This window comes from Drosophila rhopaloa, unplaced genomic scaffold, assembly GCF_018152115.1.
Source record: "Drosophila rhopaloa isolate 14029-0021.01 unplaced genomic scaffold, ASM1815211v1 contig_163, whole genome shotgun sequence".
Lineage (NCBI taxonomy): Eukaryota > Metazoa > Arthropoda > Insecta > Diptera > Drosophilidae > Drosophila > Drosophila rhopaloa.
The window spans coordinates 539,603-555,245 of NW_025335043.1; the positions used below are offsets into that span (position 1 = coordinate 539,603).

General features: G+C 38.4%; 1 protein-coding gene across 2 annotated transcripts in view; it reads right to left on the bottom strand.

The window, feature by feature from the left end:
- LOC108045996 overlaps window positions 1–15,643 on the bottom strand; it is a 67,311-nt gene that overhangs the window by 23,375 nt on the left and 28,293 nt on the right. Inside the window, exons 1-2 of one of the 2 annotated variants that reach the window (XM_044457826.1) lie at window positions 7,166–7,553; window positions 4,695–5,181 (exon numbers count right to left, since the gene is read on the bottom strand). In XM_044457826.1, the coding sequence (XP_044313761.1) occupies window positions 4,695–5,079 (385 nt within the window). In that variant the 5' untranslated portion in view covers window positions 5,080–5,181; window positions 7,166–7,553. Of the gene's footprint in view, window positions 1–4,694; window positions 5,182–7,165; window positions 7,554–15,643 lie in introns of those variants that run through there. The other variant, XM_044457825.1, reaches the window with a different exon arrangement.

Sequence of the window (15,643 nt, forward strand, 5' to 3'; positions counted from 1 at the left end):
CGATTCTGCCCCCTACGCAAGTCTCGCCCTAATTGATTAAAAAAGGAACAAAAGCGGAGGAAAACTGAGCAAGGGAGCAGGTCCACGACGACGCCACAATAAAAATGCAAAATGTAAACAAAGTTAAAAATATTACGGACAAAAAAATACCACACACAACAGAGACCAGTACCATCATAATCTTTCTGATGCACTGGCAGTAATAATAATTTTTCGATCTCTTTCCGAGCGTTTCTTGTTTATCTTTTTAAAACATTTTTGCATGACTTGGTGGGGGCAAACCACAAAAAAGTGAAAAAAGTCTAGAAGGAAACTCCAACAACAAGCGAAGCAGAAATTATGGAAAATTCCATGAAAATAGCAAATAAGTTTTCTCACTTCCATTCAGCTCCTCGGGTACTGTGTGTTATGTTTACTTTTTATGGCTTCAGGCCACAGTGCGTTTGCTGCAACAATTATACGACTCAGAGCACACAGAAGGAACCACGAGGTAGTAGTACATCACAAAAAGTGGAAAGAACCAATAAAAAACTCTACAAAAATTCACTCATTTCCGCTTACAGTTGGAATATCTGAAAACAGATACCGAAAAAAAAGGAATCACGTCTCATGCGGTTTTGCATAAATTTCATAATCTTCAGATTAGTCATGTTTTTGGCCAAAAGCTTGGCGCTAACGAGCGGTGGCCAATGGTCAGTGAACACAGCCGGAGCGGAAAATGTTGGATTTTTATTTGCGGATGGAAGATGATGGATTAACATTTAAATAGAACTATAAAACAATTCAAAAGACCTCCAAGCATTCCTCAGCACTCAGCAGAATTAAAAGACAATAAATAAATAATAAAAATGTTATCTAGTTTTTATGGCTTTAGTGTGCTCTTTTATAATAATAAAAAAATATATATATTATATTATTTCCATTTGTATCATAATAAACAACAACCAAGGAAATTACTTATTATTTTGATTTGCCAAAATTAAATGTAGACTTTGGTAACCTTCAAGGACCTGTTAAAGTTCCAAGTCGCTTACTCTCACCCCAACTTTTATCGCATCATATGTTTTACTAATCCTGTTATTGTAGGGAAATAACTTTCCGAATTGCGTTGAGCTAGCATAAATCTGCAATAAATGTTTTCGTCTATGGTCCTTCAATATTTATGGTGTAGGCAGGACAAAGGCTCTAATGGACAAGAACGGGAGGGCGAGAGCTTCAGAACTCGTAAGGTTGACTTGTATTGCTTTATGCGACCAAAGTCAGCAACTTAAATTTATTTATTTGAATTTATTTCACCGCCACAATAAAAATATCAAAATAGGCGGAAGGAGCCGCCGACTTCAACAGCTGCTGTTTTGTTGAACGGACGTTGCCTTTTCTCATTGTTCCCCCGATGTTGTTGATATCGTTGTTATTGCTATAAAACATTTATTCAACAGCCGCACAAAGTCAAACACGAGTCCTTTTTTGGGTTTCGTTTGGTTCGGTTTGACTTTGGCTTCGGTCTGAGACCTTTCATTTTTATTATTGTGCCACAAATTGCTGTAAATATTTGCAGAATATAGAATTGTTACCCTTTATGCTATTTTTTCGTTTTGTTATTGTTATGGGTGCGACGGGAGCATAAAGTGGGGCATAAATTATACAAAATATGTTGTTGAAATAATCAAGCGGTTAACCTAATCTGCCATAAAGCAAAAACATGTGAGACTAGAATAGCTAAACGAGTGGCTTAAGTAAGCAGGAAGTGCCATAAAAATGGGGATATCCTATTATTGAAATGGTTCGAATGGAAAAATCACCAGGCGATAAAACTAAACGGTTTCCTTAAGATTTTACTAGGCACTTAACTGCTTCCTGAGTTGTATATTAAAGTATATTTTAGGTGGTAAAAGTAATTAAAAACTAATAATTGAATAAAATTTCTAAGATATAAAAAATATTCCATTTCCAAGAATAGGAAAAAATATATTTTATAATAAAATAAATTATTCTGAAAAAAAATTTTAAATTTTTTTTAGATATATGTAAGGTATAGAGTCCATCATTTAAGGATTTAAATAAGGAGCTTGGAATTTCTCTAATCAACTTCCTAATTTGATATAAGCCTCTTATAAATTTCCTATAGTGTTCCCGAAATTGAGGACTGTCTAACTGGCTTCCATTTTTATATAAATCTCATACCTTATTTTTTGCTCACCCTAACGAGCTCCATTTTCAGCCAGCTCAACTCCTAATAAAGACATTTAGGCGGGTCGAAACTTTTTGGTTTGCTTTTTGTTTTCGCTTTGCAACTTTGTTAGAATAATTCCCAGAAATGCCTCGGCACCCACCAACTAAATGTGTCGCCTGGGATTGCCTTTACCTTTCCGTGGCCGTTGTCGAATTTCGCATGCCATTTGATTAATTGCCATGCAAATTATGGTGTAAATATAATAACATTTTATTCAGCTGTCAATTCTGCGGCAGAGAACCGAAACAGCCGCAGAAACATAGGCAGAAACAAAGCAAAGTCCCCAGACATGGGCACGACATGCAAAAACTCAATTTAGAGACCCGACGAGATGAAGCGAAGTGAATGGCATTCGCTGCAGTCCAGGCACGACTTTTCCGCTTTTTTCAGGGAGTACTCATAGTGTAGCGTACCGCCATAGCCGATATGACTGGACCCCTAAAACCGAAACGAACCGCAGCAAACACCTAAGCACAAAATTAAGACATTAGTCAAATTTTTTTTTGCGGCTCTTCTCAGAGCGGGCTTAATCCCTTCGCCAAAAAAAAAAAAAAACGGTGAAAAAAATATAAAATATTTGCCAAAGGCTGCCGCAGGTACTTCCATGGAAGTGGTGCCCCACGTCCAGGTGAGTGTTGCAAATTAGTTGACACGTCGTTTGGGGCCACAGGAAATCCCAGACATTCGGCGCGACAAACAGTCGCCCAGTCGGCATGAATAAAGTCATTTATATATTCTGAAAAGCTGAAATGTTTCGCCACTAGCTCCGCTCCGGCTCTATAATTAGCCTAATAACGCAGGGCACCCATCGCAGCCTGCGTTTCGGAGTTCGGACCTCGGCTCAGTGGAGTTTTACTATGTATAATGACTTCAATTTGCCCTGAAAGCGATTCCTGGAAATCAAATACGGCAAACGGCTAAATGCCATGCCATATCCCATCCCACAGTGCGGATTGTTTATCAGAGAGGAGTTCGTGACGTTAATTTCGACGTGTCACGGTCAATTTTTCATCATAAAGATAATAAAACAAAGTATTTTTACTCCTTTTTAGTAAATCCTTTAAGCATTAAAATAATAAATTCATATATTTTTAATTTATTTAGTCACTTCAAATGTATGATTTTAAGTTATTCATGTCGTGACCCCCAAAAACTCAATCCACCATTTGCCACCAAAATAAGTTAAAGAAATGGAGACTTCTGGTTAACATGTCTTTGTTGTTTATTGCCATTGAAATGACTTCGAGTTATGTATATTTTTTCCCAAAGACATCCTGTCATGACTCAAATTTCTCTCACGCGGCCACCACTTTAATAAACGTATGGACAGCGGTCATTTGGTATTCGCTTTGTGCTATTACGAGTATTATTTGGGTTATGGGGTGAGTTCTAACAGGTTATCCACCGTAGGGCGAAATTTGCATTTAACGTAAATGAAAGCTGGATTTTATTGCAGAGTTTGAGTAGTTTTAATTTAGCTGTACATTTCCCCGAATTTCCGTTGGCCGAAATACTCAGTTCACTCCTTGACTACCTTCATTTGTTCTCAGATAAATTAAAGAGCTCGCTGGCTATGTCCTATCTATCTCATCTGCGCCTGCCCACGCCCATTGCTTCATATTTTCATAAACTTTTCCGCGTCTAAGCCGCCGCCGTTTCCCTTCTTTTCCCGCCTGGTTTCTTTTACAAGCGCAGAGACAAATTACTGGCGATGTGCCGGGGCGATAGTGCTGGTGGATCCCCGGATCGCGGGCTCGAAACTTTGGCGAAACAACGCCTAAACCAAAAGCTGCCACAAAGAGTTATGTGTGCAAATTAAATTTGCAAACGCAAGTGCACACAGAAAAAAATGAATCAAGAAAATTTAGAACTCTTGATTACAGATTTTTTTAAAGAAGGTGGCTATTTCAACCTAATTTTTGGTAATACTCTTAACTCTTGTTCCGAAAAAAGAATTTTATTTAGAAAATAAATAGGATGTTTAAATGGTAATATGATAGGTTTTTGAATTCGGGTCCGTTTTATAATCTAAAAGTACTTTTTAAAATAAGAAAACCTGTTGAACTTGGCAGCTTTAAACTTTTACTGTTAACACAAACGGATCTAAAAATATCCCACATCCTATGACTACGTAAATAACTTGAATGGTTGGATAAACATAATAAAATATTGGGATTTGAATAAATCTGTTTTTCTTGTTAGGAAAAAGGAGTATTTTATTTTTTTTAAGTGCAAAAGGCGGCGAAGGAGGAGTCTCTCCATCTCGCTTGCCGAAAAGCAATCGAGCCACGCACGCCCAACATCAGTTTGATAAATTGATATCAGCGATCGATGCACGGCCGCCAGATTATTGTCTTGGCAAGGAGTTTTAATTGAAAAACGACAGGAGCAGAGGGACCCTTGATGAGGAGTGATGAGGAGGACGAGGAGGACGAGGAGGTGGATAATACAAAGTACTCACCTATCGAACCGTCCAGGGAGTAGGCATTCCGCTGCCATGCCCACGTGCACAGATCACAGGTGGTCAGGCCGTCGGCGGCGACGCTTTCATCCAGGAAGGGCGGGCGGGGTGGCGGCGGTACAAAGTGTCCGTTCCACAGTCCATTTTCGCTGGCATCGAAGGCCAGCGGTGAGTCGAAGGTGTCCACCTCGATGGCATTGGCCCACCAATCGTCGTCGTTGAGCGGGTTATGGCCAATGCTCGAGGCAGTGGTGACTGCATCCGGATCCGGTGGTCCTGACAACTGGCTCTCCATCCGGCGATCCACTCCGGCCAGCGAGTCCAGCCGCGAGTTGGGGAAGACGGAGCGCAGCGTGCTGCTGGCATCCTGGTAAATGTCCACCATTTTCTACCTTCGGGCGGACCTCAGTCGGTGGGCTCCGGCCACATCGATCTGGATCTGGATCTAGATCTGGACCTGGATCGCGTCTTGTGCGGCTGGGCGACTCTGCAATGGAGCAGTCAAACTTGTTAACTAGTTGCCCAAAACAAGCCATTTGTAAGTAAAATAAAGTCACTAAAAATAATTCATAAATATTGGCAAATGTTGTCAAATTTGGTGACCAAAACTGGTCTGTAACATGATCTGGTCAGCAGGTACAGTAAAATATCTTTGATATCAACAATTATTTGTCTTAATAAAATAAAATCCTTTCCAATTTAACCAATGCAATAACAAATTATTGGTTTCTAATTGTTTTTACCTCATAAACAAATAAATTAAGAAATTTTCAGATAATAAACAAAAGTATATAATCAATACCCACACGGTAGACTTGCAAATTTTTATTACCTACCTAAGTTTGTTTAGAGTAAGACAATGCATCGCTAATCTTTTGATCGCCTACTGTAATTTGAAAGTTGTTTTTTCCCAAAACTATGGAATGCCCATTGGTGGTGCTTGGTTATCATTATTATTTTATTTACCCGAACCCACCTCATTACTATGCACACCCCCAATGTCCACCCCAATTAATAACTTCAAAATAAAGACTTAAAGCCGCGGACTAACACAAAAGGGGCGTGGTTATTGAGGCAGAATTTCCATGGGTGGTATACAGGTTTTTCCACCTAGGCTACCGAAAAGTTTCCCTCCTGTCTGACACACATTAATCAGCTTAAGAAAACTGCCGGTTGACACTAATGAAGTTTCCTAACAAGATTAAAAATTGCTGATAAAAAAAATGCCAGAAATAAATCAGCATTAAAGGTAGGTTGGTTAGAAAAAAACATCCACAAGTATTTGTAGTTCAATGGGTCAGCAGTGTGTAAGTTAAAAGTGAAACTACAGACAAATGTGCTAATCAAAGAGTCGGCCAACGGCCAACAGATCATCGGAGCCGAAATTATATCTTTTCACCGTGATTTATAAGCCAGCAATTACAAGCTCAGCTCACTGATCGCCCATTATCCGGCTTAATAATGCAAAAATAAAAAGAAAAACACCGAAAAACTCTGGGAGTTATAAATACCGTTCAGACAATGAAACTTTGAAAGAAAATAGTGAATAAATAAAAAACGCCGAAATCATTTATCATAATCATTGTGATTGATTCGTTGGGAAAAAATAAAATATCACAAGTGAATAACCAAAAAATTTTATATCGTTTCAAAAGGCCGACCGATTCGAGCATTTCGGCCGCCCCACAGTTTCGCTCATCAGGCGTAAAAACGCTTTTGGTTGTTGCCACAATTGTTGTTGTTGGATCACGTCTTTAGCTCACGTTTTGCTCCATTGAATCACTCACTCAGCTGCGTTACCTTTTGGCCAAGAAAAAAAAAACAAAAGCCAAAACAAAAAAAATTTATAAAAATTGTTTATATTCGGTGACTGACCGGGTAGCAATTGAACTGCCCCCGCTGCTCGATCCGCATCGAATCGGCGGGGGCATCGGGGGTTATATCGCGAATATGGCCACATACTCGTATTTTCTAAGTTCCCGTTGCGGTCGCCTTGTTTGCAACTTTCGAATATTATCAATCATGCAGACATTTTTACGCCCGATTCGCTGTCAGGCGACCTTTAAGCAATTTGATTGTTTCTTACTTAATGGCTGAATTGTGTTCCAGATGCTGGATTTGCCCAGCAGAGTTTACCTCTAAAATTAGAAACATCAAAGCAAATAGTTTTCGAGAACTCTTGAAAAAGAAAAACAAAGAGGAAGGAAGTCTTTAGAATTACAAAATGTTTACTTGGGAAAGAAGTCCCTGGAGTTTTGGTATTTTAGGTCAAATATCTTCGTTTCAAAAACACTTTCTATATGATTTTTTCAATTTGTTGTTCTGAATCTCACATTGTTTTTTAAGAACCGATTTTTGTAGTTTTGTTTACAAGTAATTGTAAAAACAAAAAATAAACTGAGTAAAATATCAAGTGAATTTTTGTACTTTGAATTTGGTTATTTTCTTATCTCGGGTGAAATCAAGCTTACTTTTTTTATAATTTACTTCCTTGATTGAGTTGTCTCTCTGTTTATAAATAGCTATTTTTCAAATTTATTTTTATCTCGTTGCCCAGCCGCTTCTTCTTTTTTTGGTCACCTTCCATATTAATCACACCGCATGAGTTGCTTTCGGCAGACAATGGAGCCATGTGCCATCATCTGGGGGCCATCATCTAAGCGACCTGCGACGGTAAGTGCAATAAAAAGACTTTTTCTGGTTTTCGTGTATGTCTGGCTTGACTTTTTTTTTGGCAAAGTAAATCGGTTGACCAAGTTTTCACTTTTTCTGGTTGGCACAGACTCGAACACGCGTTGTGCGTTAGTCAAGTGGCTTAATTTATATTTATGAAACAGACACTGGCGAACTTGTGGAAGAGTTATGACTCTGACCCACACTCGCCTGAGACTGGAACTTGGACTTCGGCCATATAATAACAATTTAGGCTTGTTCCCCGTCTCGGTCGGCAATTTTTCACATTAATTACAAATTACAGATTTATTAGGTATGAGAGTCGCAGTCCCAGACGCCGTGCCACGCCCTTTTCCCCCCGCCCCTTTACGGCTATTTTTACTGAACCAGTCAACATTCAGGTTACAAGCTTCCTTGGACCTGTCGGCGAATAAAATTCCAGGCCAGTCACATGTTACAGCTCTTGACCAACTACGCAATATGCACTCAGGAAAAAAAGTAACTTAAGCAATAGATTTTGATTTAGTTCATATACAAATTTTAAATATAAGAAATATCAGTAAAGCTATAAGATCATATGCCAGTCGTGTTTTTGTAAACAAATATAATATCAAATTAAATAAACTGAGTAAAATACCAGATGATTATTTGTATTTTGAATTTTTGTTCTCTAATATTTTCTAAAACGTATCTCAAATATTGGAAGAATGATAATAATGATCAGATTTCAACAGTATTTTTTTGCACTTATTTATAAAAATTGAATAAAGTTGTTATTAAAAAAGGTTATAATTTTTAATACTGTTACTAAGAAAAGCTTAAGGTTTGATATTTACATGAGTACTTAAAATACTATCAGACTATTACCTTAAGTTCTTTAAAATACTGACAGTAGTTACTACCATAAATATTCTTCAATTTTACACTTAATCCAAAAACACAAAAATATGTAAATTACGAAATTATATTCCTGCCTTTTTTCTCCGTGCACACACAGAACTTGGCTAAAATATTAATGAGTGTTGTAATTTGTTGCATTGTAATAAATTAATTTTGTGCGCCGCGGCACTCGTGAGAGCTGCGTCGAGTGGCGGTATACGGATTCGGATTCGGACCAGGAGCGGGAGCGGGAGCACCCATTTGCATATGAGAGCAAACCACTTGGAACTTGCCGACCCACCAGCCAACTTAGCTAAGCCAACTCCGCCGGCCGGCATCCGCGGCTGCACCTCTTGGCTCTCAGCTCTTGGCCCTGTGGGCTCTTGGCTATGGGCTATGGACTCTTGGCTCTTGGCGATGCCGTTGCCCACCACACGCTACACAGAAGTGCATGAGTAGACACTTGAAACGTACTTGGCACTAGACTGATTATAGTCAATTCGTTGAATTGGACCACCAAGTGGCGGCGGTCCGTTCATTCCCTCGAATCCGAGACCAGCTCCAAGTCATCATCAGCAGCTGAGCCGAAAGCCAGACTTAGGACCAAAGCCACATCCACAGCCATGGCCAAGCGGCCAGTCATCGTCATCGCAAATGCTGTCTTGGCCAGTTGCACAGGCATTAATACCGAGTCCAAGAAGATGAACAGTGGTTTCGGCGTGGGAAAAGCAGATAAAAGACTGAGAAAAAGAACTTCATTCAAGTAAACGTTTGGAAGGTAATGTTTGGGGATCTATAATTGTTTCAAATATCTTAACATTTTATAAAGTTTCAATATAAATGATAATATCAATAAATGTAATTAATGCTAATCTATCTTGGCTTCAATTGCGAAACTACCGGTCAAAAGTGTTAATTGAGAATTCTGAAATAGGTAAAAAAAATATGAAATGTATAATACTATTAATTAAGCAATTGTGTAAAGTTAAGAAGGGGAATTTATAAATTTTAAAAACCGTAACTAATATCTTAACATATTAAAATTGGTATAAGCTAAGCTATATTTGTGAATTTGACCAAATTAAAAAAAAATTATTTGCTTGAATATTTTTGGAATGCTACATCTTTCATCATTAATTCTAAAATATATTTACTTTTTCAAAACATCTATTTCTTAAAATGTGTCAAATTTTTCTTTAACTGGTATCTTAGCCATCTCGATGTAACCACTGTGATTGTTTCTGGAGCGACAATCCAAACTTGAATGGCGCGTGATTGTGAGGCGTCTTCCTCCGGTGGTTCCACACTCTCGCACACACACTAAGCACACACACCGAACCCACTCACACACACACTTGCGGTCTTACACCCATTACAACAACCACTTCAAAGATGGCCACAAGAGTAGCATCTTATTTTGCGCTGCCTTCAACTTCGATGGCGGGCCGTTGATTTTACCCTAGAAGGGGATTTTCAGGCGGGGATGGGGATCGCAATGGAATGGGGGATCTATCTGGAGGAGCTGGAATGAAGCCACATAATGAAAAGAGTGTGTGAAGAATTTTAAATTCAAAATTGCATGAAAAGTCGTGAGTCGCAAATAGCTTGTTGCTCGATTCTGTTGGCCACAGCAGACAGATATCCTACTCATCACTTGAGAAAATGAAAAAACAATCATAAACAGCAGGCAGCAACCTCTACCAACAATGTTTCGAGTGTGTACAGAGTAAAATCCACTCGAAAGAAATAATAAAAGCGCCCAGCAGACAATCGTTTTTTCCTGTTTTTCTTTTATTTTTGTTTTGTTTTACCTGTTTGCCATTTGTTTGTTGTTGTTGGTTTGTTTTTGCTTTCTTTCTGCAATACACCTGTTTTTTTTCTCTTTTTGGATCTAGGCAAAAAGGGCGCGGGTGGATCGCTGCTCGAGTCGAGACTTAATAAAGTTATTATAATTTAAGCGTTTTGATTATGCGCCTTGGCAGTGTTTAAAATACCAATGCAACGGCGCCTTTGGGGCCACATTTTTGTGTGGTTTTAGCCATTTTGTTGTTTGCCTGTGTGTGTGTGGGGGTAATCTTTGTGATTGGTTGCGATTTGCCTTTAATTTTGTTTGCTGGTAAGTGTTGCATGCACGACGGCGATGTTGCTGCTCTGCTGCTGCTGCTGCTGCCAATGTTGCTCATGTTGCTGTTGCAAGTTCCATGCATCCCGTTGGCAAAATGTGCAGCCATGTTAACTTGCAACTTTCCGCGTGGTAAATCCATTTCCCCGCCTGCTGCTTGACTGACTGACTCACTGAGTGAATGACTGACTGAATGACTGAGAGACTGACTAACTGAGTGACTGTGTCGAGTGTTTCCTTGCGGGGGTGCCTACGACTTTCAGGTCTCTATTAGAGCGGCAGATTGGTTGTGCAAAAAAAAAATGAAGAAAAATAAATAAAAACTGGAATCACAGTTGAGTTGATTTCCTACATGCACACATTGCGCTTGCATAAGGCATCTGGAAATTAATTGGTTGTGTCATGTATGGAGATTCTTAACAACAATTGCTGATTAGAGATGCATCTGCCAGATGAAATGGAGTCGTAGGAGCTGGAAATGAAGTCATTAAATGGAAGATGTATCATACAAATTAGGTGAGCATAGAGCATGAAAGAGGTTGGTCTGGGCTTTCATTATTTTGACTTCCCTTGTAACTGGGTTTTACCATAATATCTGTTTTAGCCCTTTACATTTTTGTCTGTTTAATAATAGCTTGGAAACATTTTTTTTTAATTCAAAGTTTATTTAATATATATTTACTTAAGATACCTAAAATTTCACTGAATATCAAACAGTTTTTAGTAACACTTCTAGTTTCTAACTTAAAGTTTACCAGTCGCTACAAAAAGTTATATATCTGCCAAAAGAATTTACTTCCCAAAAAGCTATTTTTGAACATTTGCCACACTTTCATCCATTCCTCAAGCTCACCTTCACCCCAAACGAACCGCATTCTCTTTCATCATAAAAGGCACACTTTCCACGCCACTACCGACCGACAAAAGAAAAACGAAATAAAAATACTCAAAAGGTGACAATTACTTTCAATTTTCCGCCAACTTTCAAGCATACCCATAAGTCCCGGCATGTAGAAAAATAAGTTTAAAAAAAAATAATAAAATGTTCATCTCACTCTCGACTGCAGTCTCCTTGGGCGATGTACTGCAAAAGCCGGCTTCATCTGCATCTGGAGCTTCAGCATCGGCTACAGTTTCACCGGGCAAAAGCGGAAAAAAAGGAAAACTGTGAAGAATAGCGAAAATATTTTGCCACAGTCACAATTTCATGAACTCTTGCCCTTTATGTCGAGCATTTTGTGCCGCTGGCAGCACACTCCAAACTCCACACGATTGCATGAGGAGAGGACCTGCCTGAAATTCGAAATGCTGCAGCAGCAGCAGCAACAGCAACTGCAGCAACAGCAACATCAACAGCCACGGCAGCAACATCGGCAGCCAGAAAGTGCAACTTGATCGGGCGAGTGCAGTGAGGCAGTCGATGATCGTCCCGCTTCGATTTGTATCGCTTTGCATTGCCTCAATCTCTCAATCCCTGACCCCTCCTTTTACACAGGAAAAAATTCAAGTATTTTACATAAAAATGTTGTTTAATAATTTTACCCCTGCATATTGATAAGAATTAGATCAAAATAATTATGCTTAGAAAGTATTTCTAATTTGTCAAAACTTTTTGAAAACACAAGATAAAACATCATTATATAGCTTAAATCATAATGTTTAATGTTTTGAAACAAAAATCTATAAAATATATCAAAAGTCAGTACTATCATTGGTTATTAATTGGAAAGATTTGAGATTTTTTTTATGTCCACACATTTTTAAGTTTACTTATTTTCTCATATATATAAATTAATTTCTTCCTTGATTTATTATGAATAATCATAAAGATGTCTAATTTAAAAATCCCTAAGTCGGGAAATATCAAAGCTGCCAATAACAAGTTTCGCGTTACTTATTTTTGTTTGTGCAATTCTTTCTTCTCGCTTTCATTGTGCACTGATTTTATTCAGTTGGTCCGTGCCGCGTGCCTCATAGATTTCCCAATGATTCGAGGTCCAGGCGGCGTCGCCTTGCACTGGCCGGGGAATCGAATATTTCATAATAATAAGTGGGTCCGCCGATTGAGACCTGTACCTGAGTCTTGGCGACGCGACCTACAGCAGACCAACTTCCCGGTGCCCGCTGGCCATTAAAAGCGAAAGTCGTAAAAAACGGTCGGTTTATGCCCTCTGCTCATATGCAAAATCAACACAATTTTCAAACGCCAAGTCAGGCTGCTCAATTTTATTTACTCACTGCCATTTGAAACAATGGCCGGGCATTTGAAACGCTCACTCAGAGCCATAAAACACAAAACCGAATGCTCGTTGGAGCCCAGCTAAAAATTTTATAGCGTCTTCCAATCACGCGAAAGGAATTACGTTGAAAATACGCTGAAATGTTTATGACGGATGAATGTGCCAGATTCGAATCGCACACACAGTTTCGCTTTTGCCTATGCCAAATCAAGTTTCTACGTATTTATACTTATAATCTTTTAGAAAAAAGTTACCAAATTGCCAGAGAAACAAAGAAGATAGCTTGGCTTTTTATTGGCCAGGCTTTTATGCCCCCATTTAGTGATGGTCTTTATGAGCCCTGTTGATTGCCAATGAAATCATGCCAAGTTTGGTATCTTGTCTCATGAATCGAATGGCAGATGATTTAAGCTCGGATTTTATGATGTATGTATCGCATAATGAACCAGCTGCTTAACATCAAAATTAGTCAGCAATTGGTGCATATCTAAAGCATATTATATATCTTTTATATGAAACAAATAAAGAAAAACAACATTTTCAAGTATTGAAATTTAATTCTTCGAATAAGAAAACAGCCACTAAAATAATACAAATGCGTAGGCTAAGTCATAAAAGCCATAACTTGTATATTCTTAAGAAAAAGCAAATGGAATTTAATCTGTATATAAATGTAAATATAGTTAAAGGTTTTCTGAGCATCCATTAAAGCCATAAACACACCCCAAGAAGCATCTCATATATATCGAATAAATATGTAAATCTTTCATAAGCTGATTGAATTCGGAATTCATATTAATATCTTCTGGTTTCTGGGGGATTCCATGCCAACGGCGCTTCCTGTTCGAATCGGAGGGAAAACTTTTACTGCCGGTAACAATGTTGCAAAGTTGTTAAGTTCCACGTTAGGAACAAGCGCATTACATACATTCCAATTGTCCCGACAAAATCGTGCCCGGCCATCTAATCGCGAATGGGAAACAATATCTATGCTAATCTGGGTACAAGATCATTGACAATAAAATGGTTTTCCCTCCCTCGAAAAAAATTGGGAACAAGAACCTGTAGCCGAAAGTACAAGCAACAACAAATAATGAGCCGTAATGAGCAATGATCGCCACACAATTAGCCAAATTTCGCTGTTGTTGTTGCCATTGCATTCTGGCAAGTTTATTTTTTTGGGACAAATTAAAACAAAATGAAAAACAAACAGAGGGAGGCTGGAAAAAAATACACGAAATTAAACAAACATTGAGGATTTATATGGCCCGGCACTTGGCGAGGTTTCTTCGTACTTGGAAATTGCCGGAAAATTACAAGAAAATCGTGCAACTCTTGTTTGCTCTCTGAGAGAGCGAAAAAAAGTACACGGAAAATCAAATGTGATATGATTGAAAATGCTATTTAATTAAGATTTTAAATGAATGCCAATGTTGGCAAGATTAAGTACTTAAATGCTTAAAGAAATGTATGGAGATCTTCATAAAAAAGAAGATAATTAAATACCCTTCTGGTTTTAATTGTTTTAAATTTTTATTTAGTTTTTATTTTTTATATATTCTTTAACGTACAACATCACGTATTATCTTGCAGTTAAGATTTTATTATGTAAGTCCAGGATAGATATCCTTTTTATATTTTATGATTTATTTTGTAGATGCTTTATGCCATTACCTTAAGTTATGAAAATGAATTTTTTTCTGTGCAGAAAAATCGAAATGTAGGCATGAAAAGGCACAGCTCAGTTGGTATCGGTGGACTTTCCAACAAATTTAAACGTTACATGCGAGTAGATTTCAACGCGATCCGATCATCGATTGCTCGTGCACCCACACAGATACTCACGACTACACTTAAAGGCCGCGGGGCATGATGCAATGCAGCAACTCCTTTTGCCCTCAGGTGCCGCTTTTCACTTTCCGCCAGTTCAATCCGTTCAATTGGCAATTGGCCAAACAAAGTCAGTCAAGTCAGTCATTTTTAGTGACTCGACTACGGCTTTTGTTGATTTCAACGATTGGCGGCGTACCGAATAACTGCAACTGTCATTTTCTATTCGCGGATTTCTGTGGCGACCTGCTGGGCTTGCCTTCTTCTGGCTGCAGTTTCCAACAGCCATACGAAATAGCTAAAAAAAAAAAACAATTCTTGGCTGCCTGTCGAGAGGCGAAATGTCAATTTGGCGTTGTTTACTTTTTGTCCAAAAAAAACCTTTAATTTTAGCTTTTGGACTTTTGAGTTGCATTCGTTGCGCCTTCAATTGCCGCAATTTAGCTGGAAACACCCGCCTGCCACCTCAAAACCCCCCTACCTTCCACCAAAATTCGCTTTAGGCGCGCCGTTGAGTGTTAATTAAGCATTTATTCAGCATTGGGTGTCAAAGTTGGCTCTAAAGAGCCGAAAATTAATGCCAGTTTGTGTCGATTTTCCTTTGTTATCAATTGAAAATTTATTTTCGATTTCATTCTCTGCCTGATTTCGATTTCGGCCATAAAGTTAAAGTCCAAGGCGCAACTTCATCGATCATTGTCTGTGGCATTGTCAAAAAAGCATACACAAATGAAATGCCAGAGGCCCAAAAAGGTTGATATGCCTTCCTTGATGACTTGAGAGACAGCTCTCGACTTAGATGAATCATTTCCCGCCTCACTCCCCCAGCCAACCACTTCGAAATCACAAGCATTTTTAATTGGTCAATAAAAAGCGGCACGTTGGCTATAATAACAGAGGAAATGCCAGAATTACCGCATTTAATTTGCATATTTTGCTTTGGAAATTTGACAGTTAAATGTGGCTTATTGGTGTGTAAAATTTCAAATTAAAGTCAAATCTGCGCGAACCTGAATGGAAATGTTGTTCAAATTACTTAATAAGATTTGTTTGGAACTATTAATGGAGCTGATTTTAATTTTCCTAAGGGTATGGGTTATTGTCTTTAACGTTCAGACTTGTGTTAAAGGAGCGAATAAAGAAAACTATTTTATACGGAATTTTAAGTATTATGGAGACTTAAACGAACCATTTTGGAGAATTTT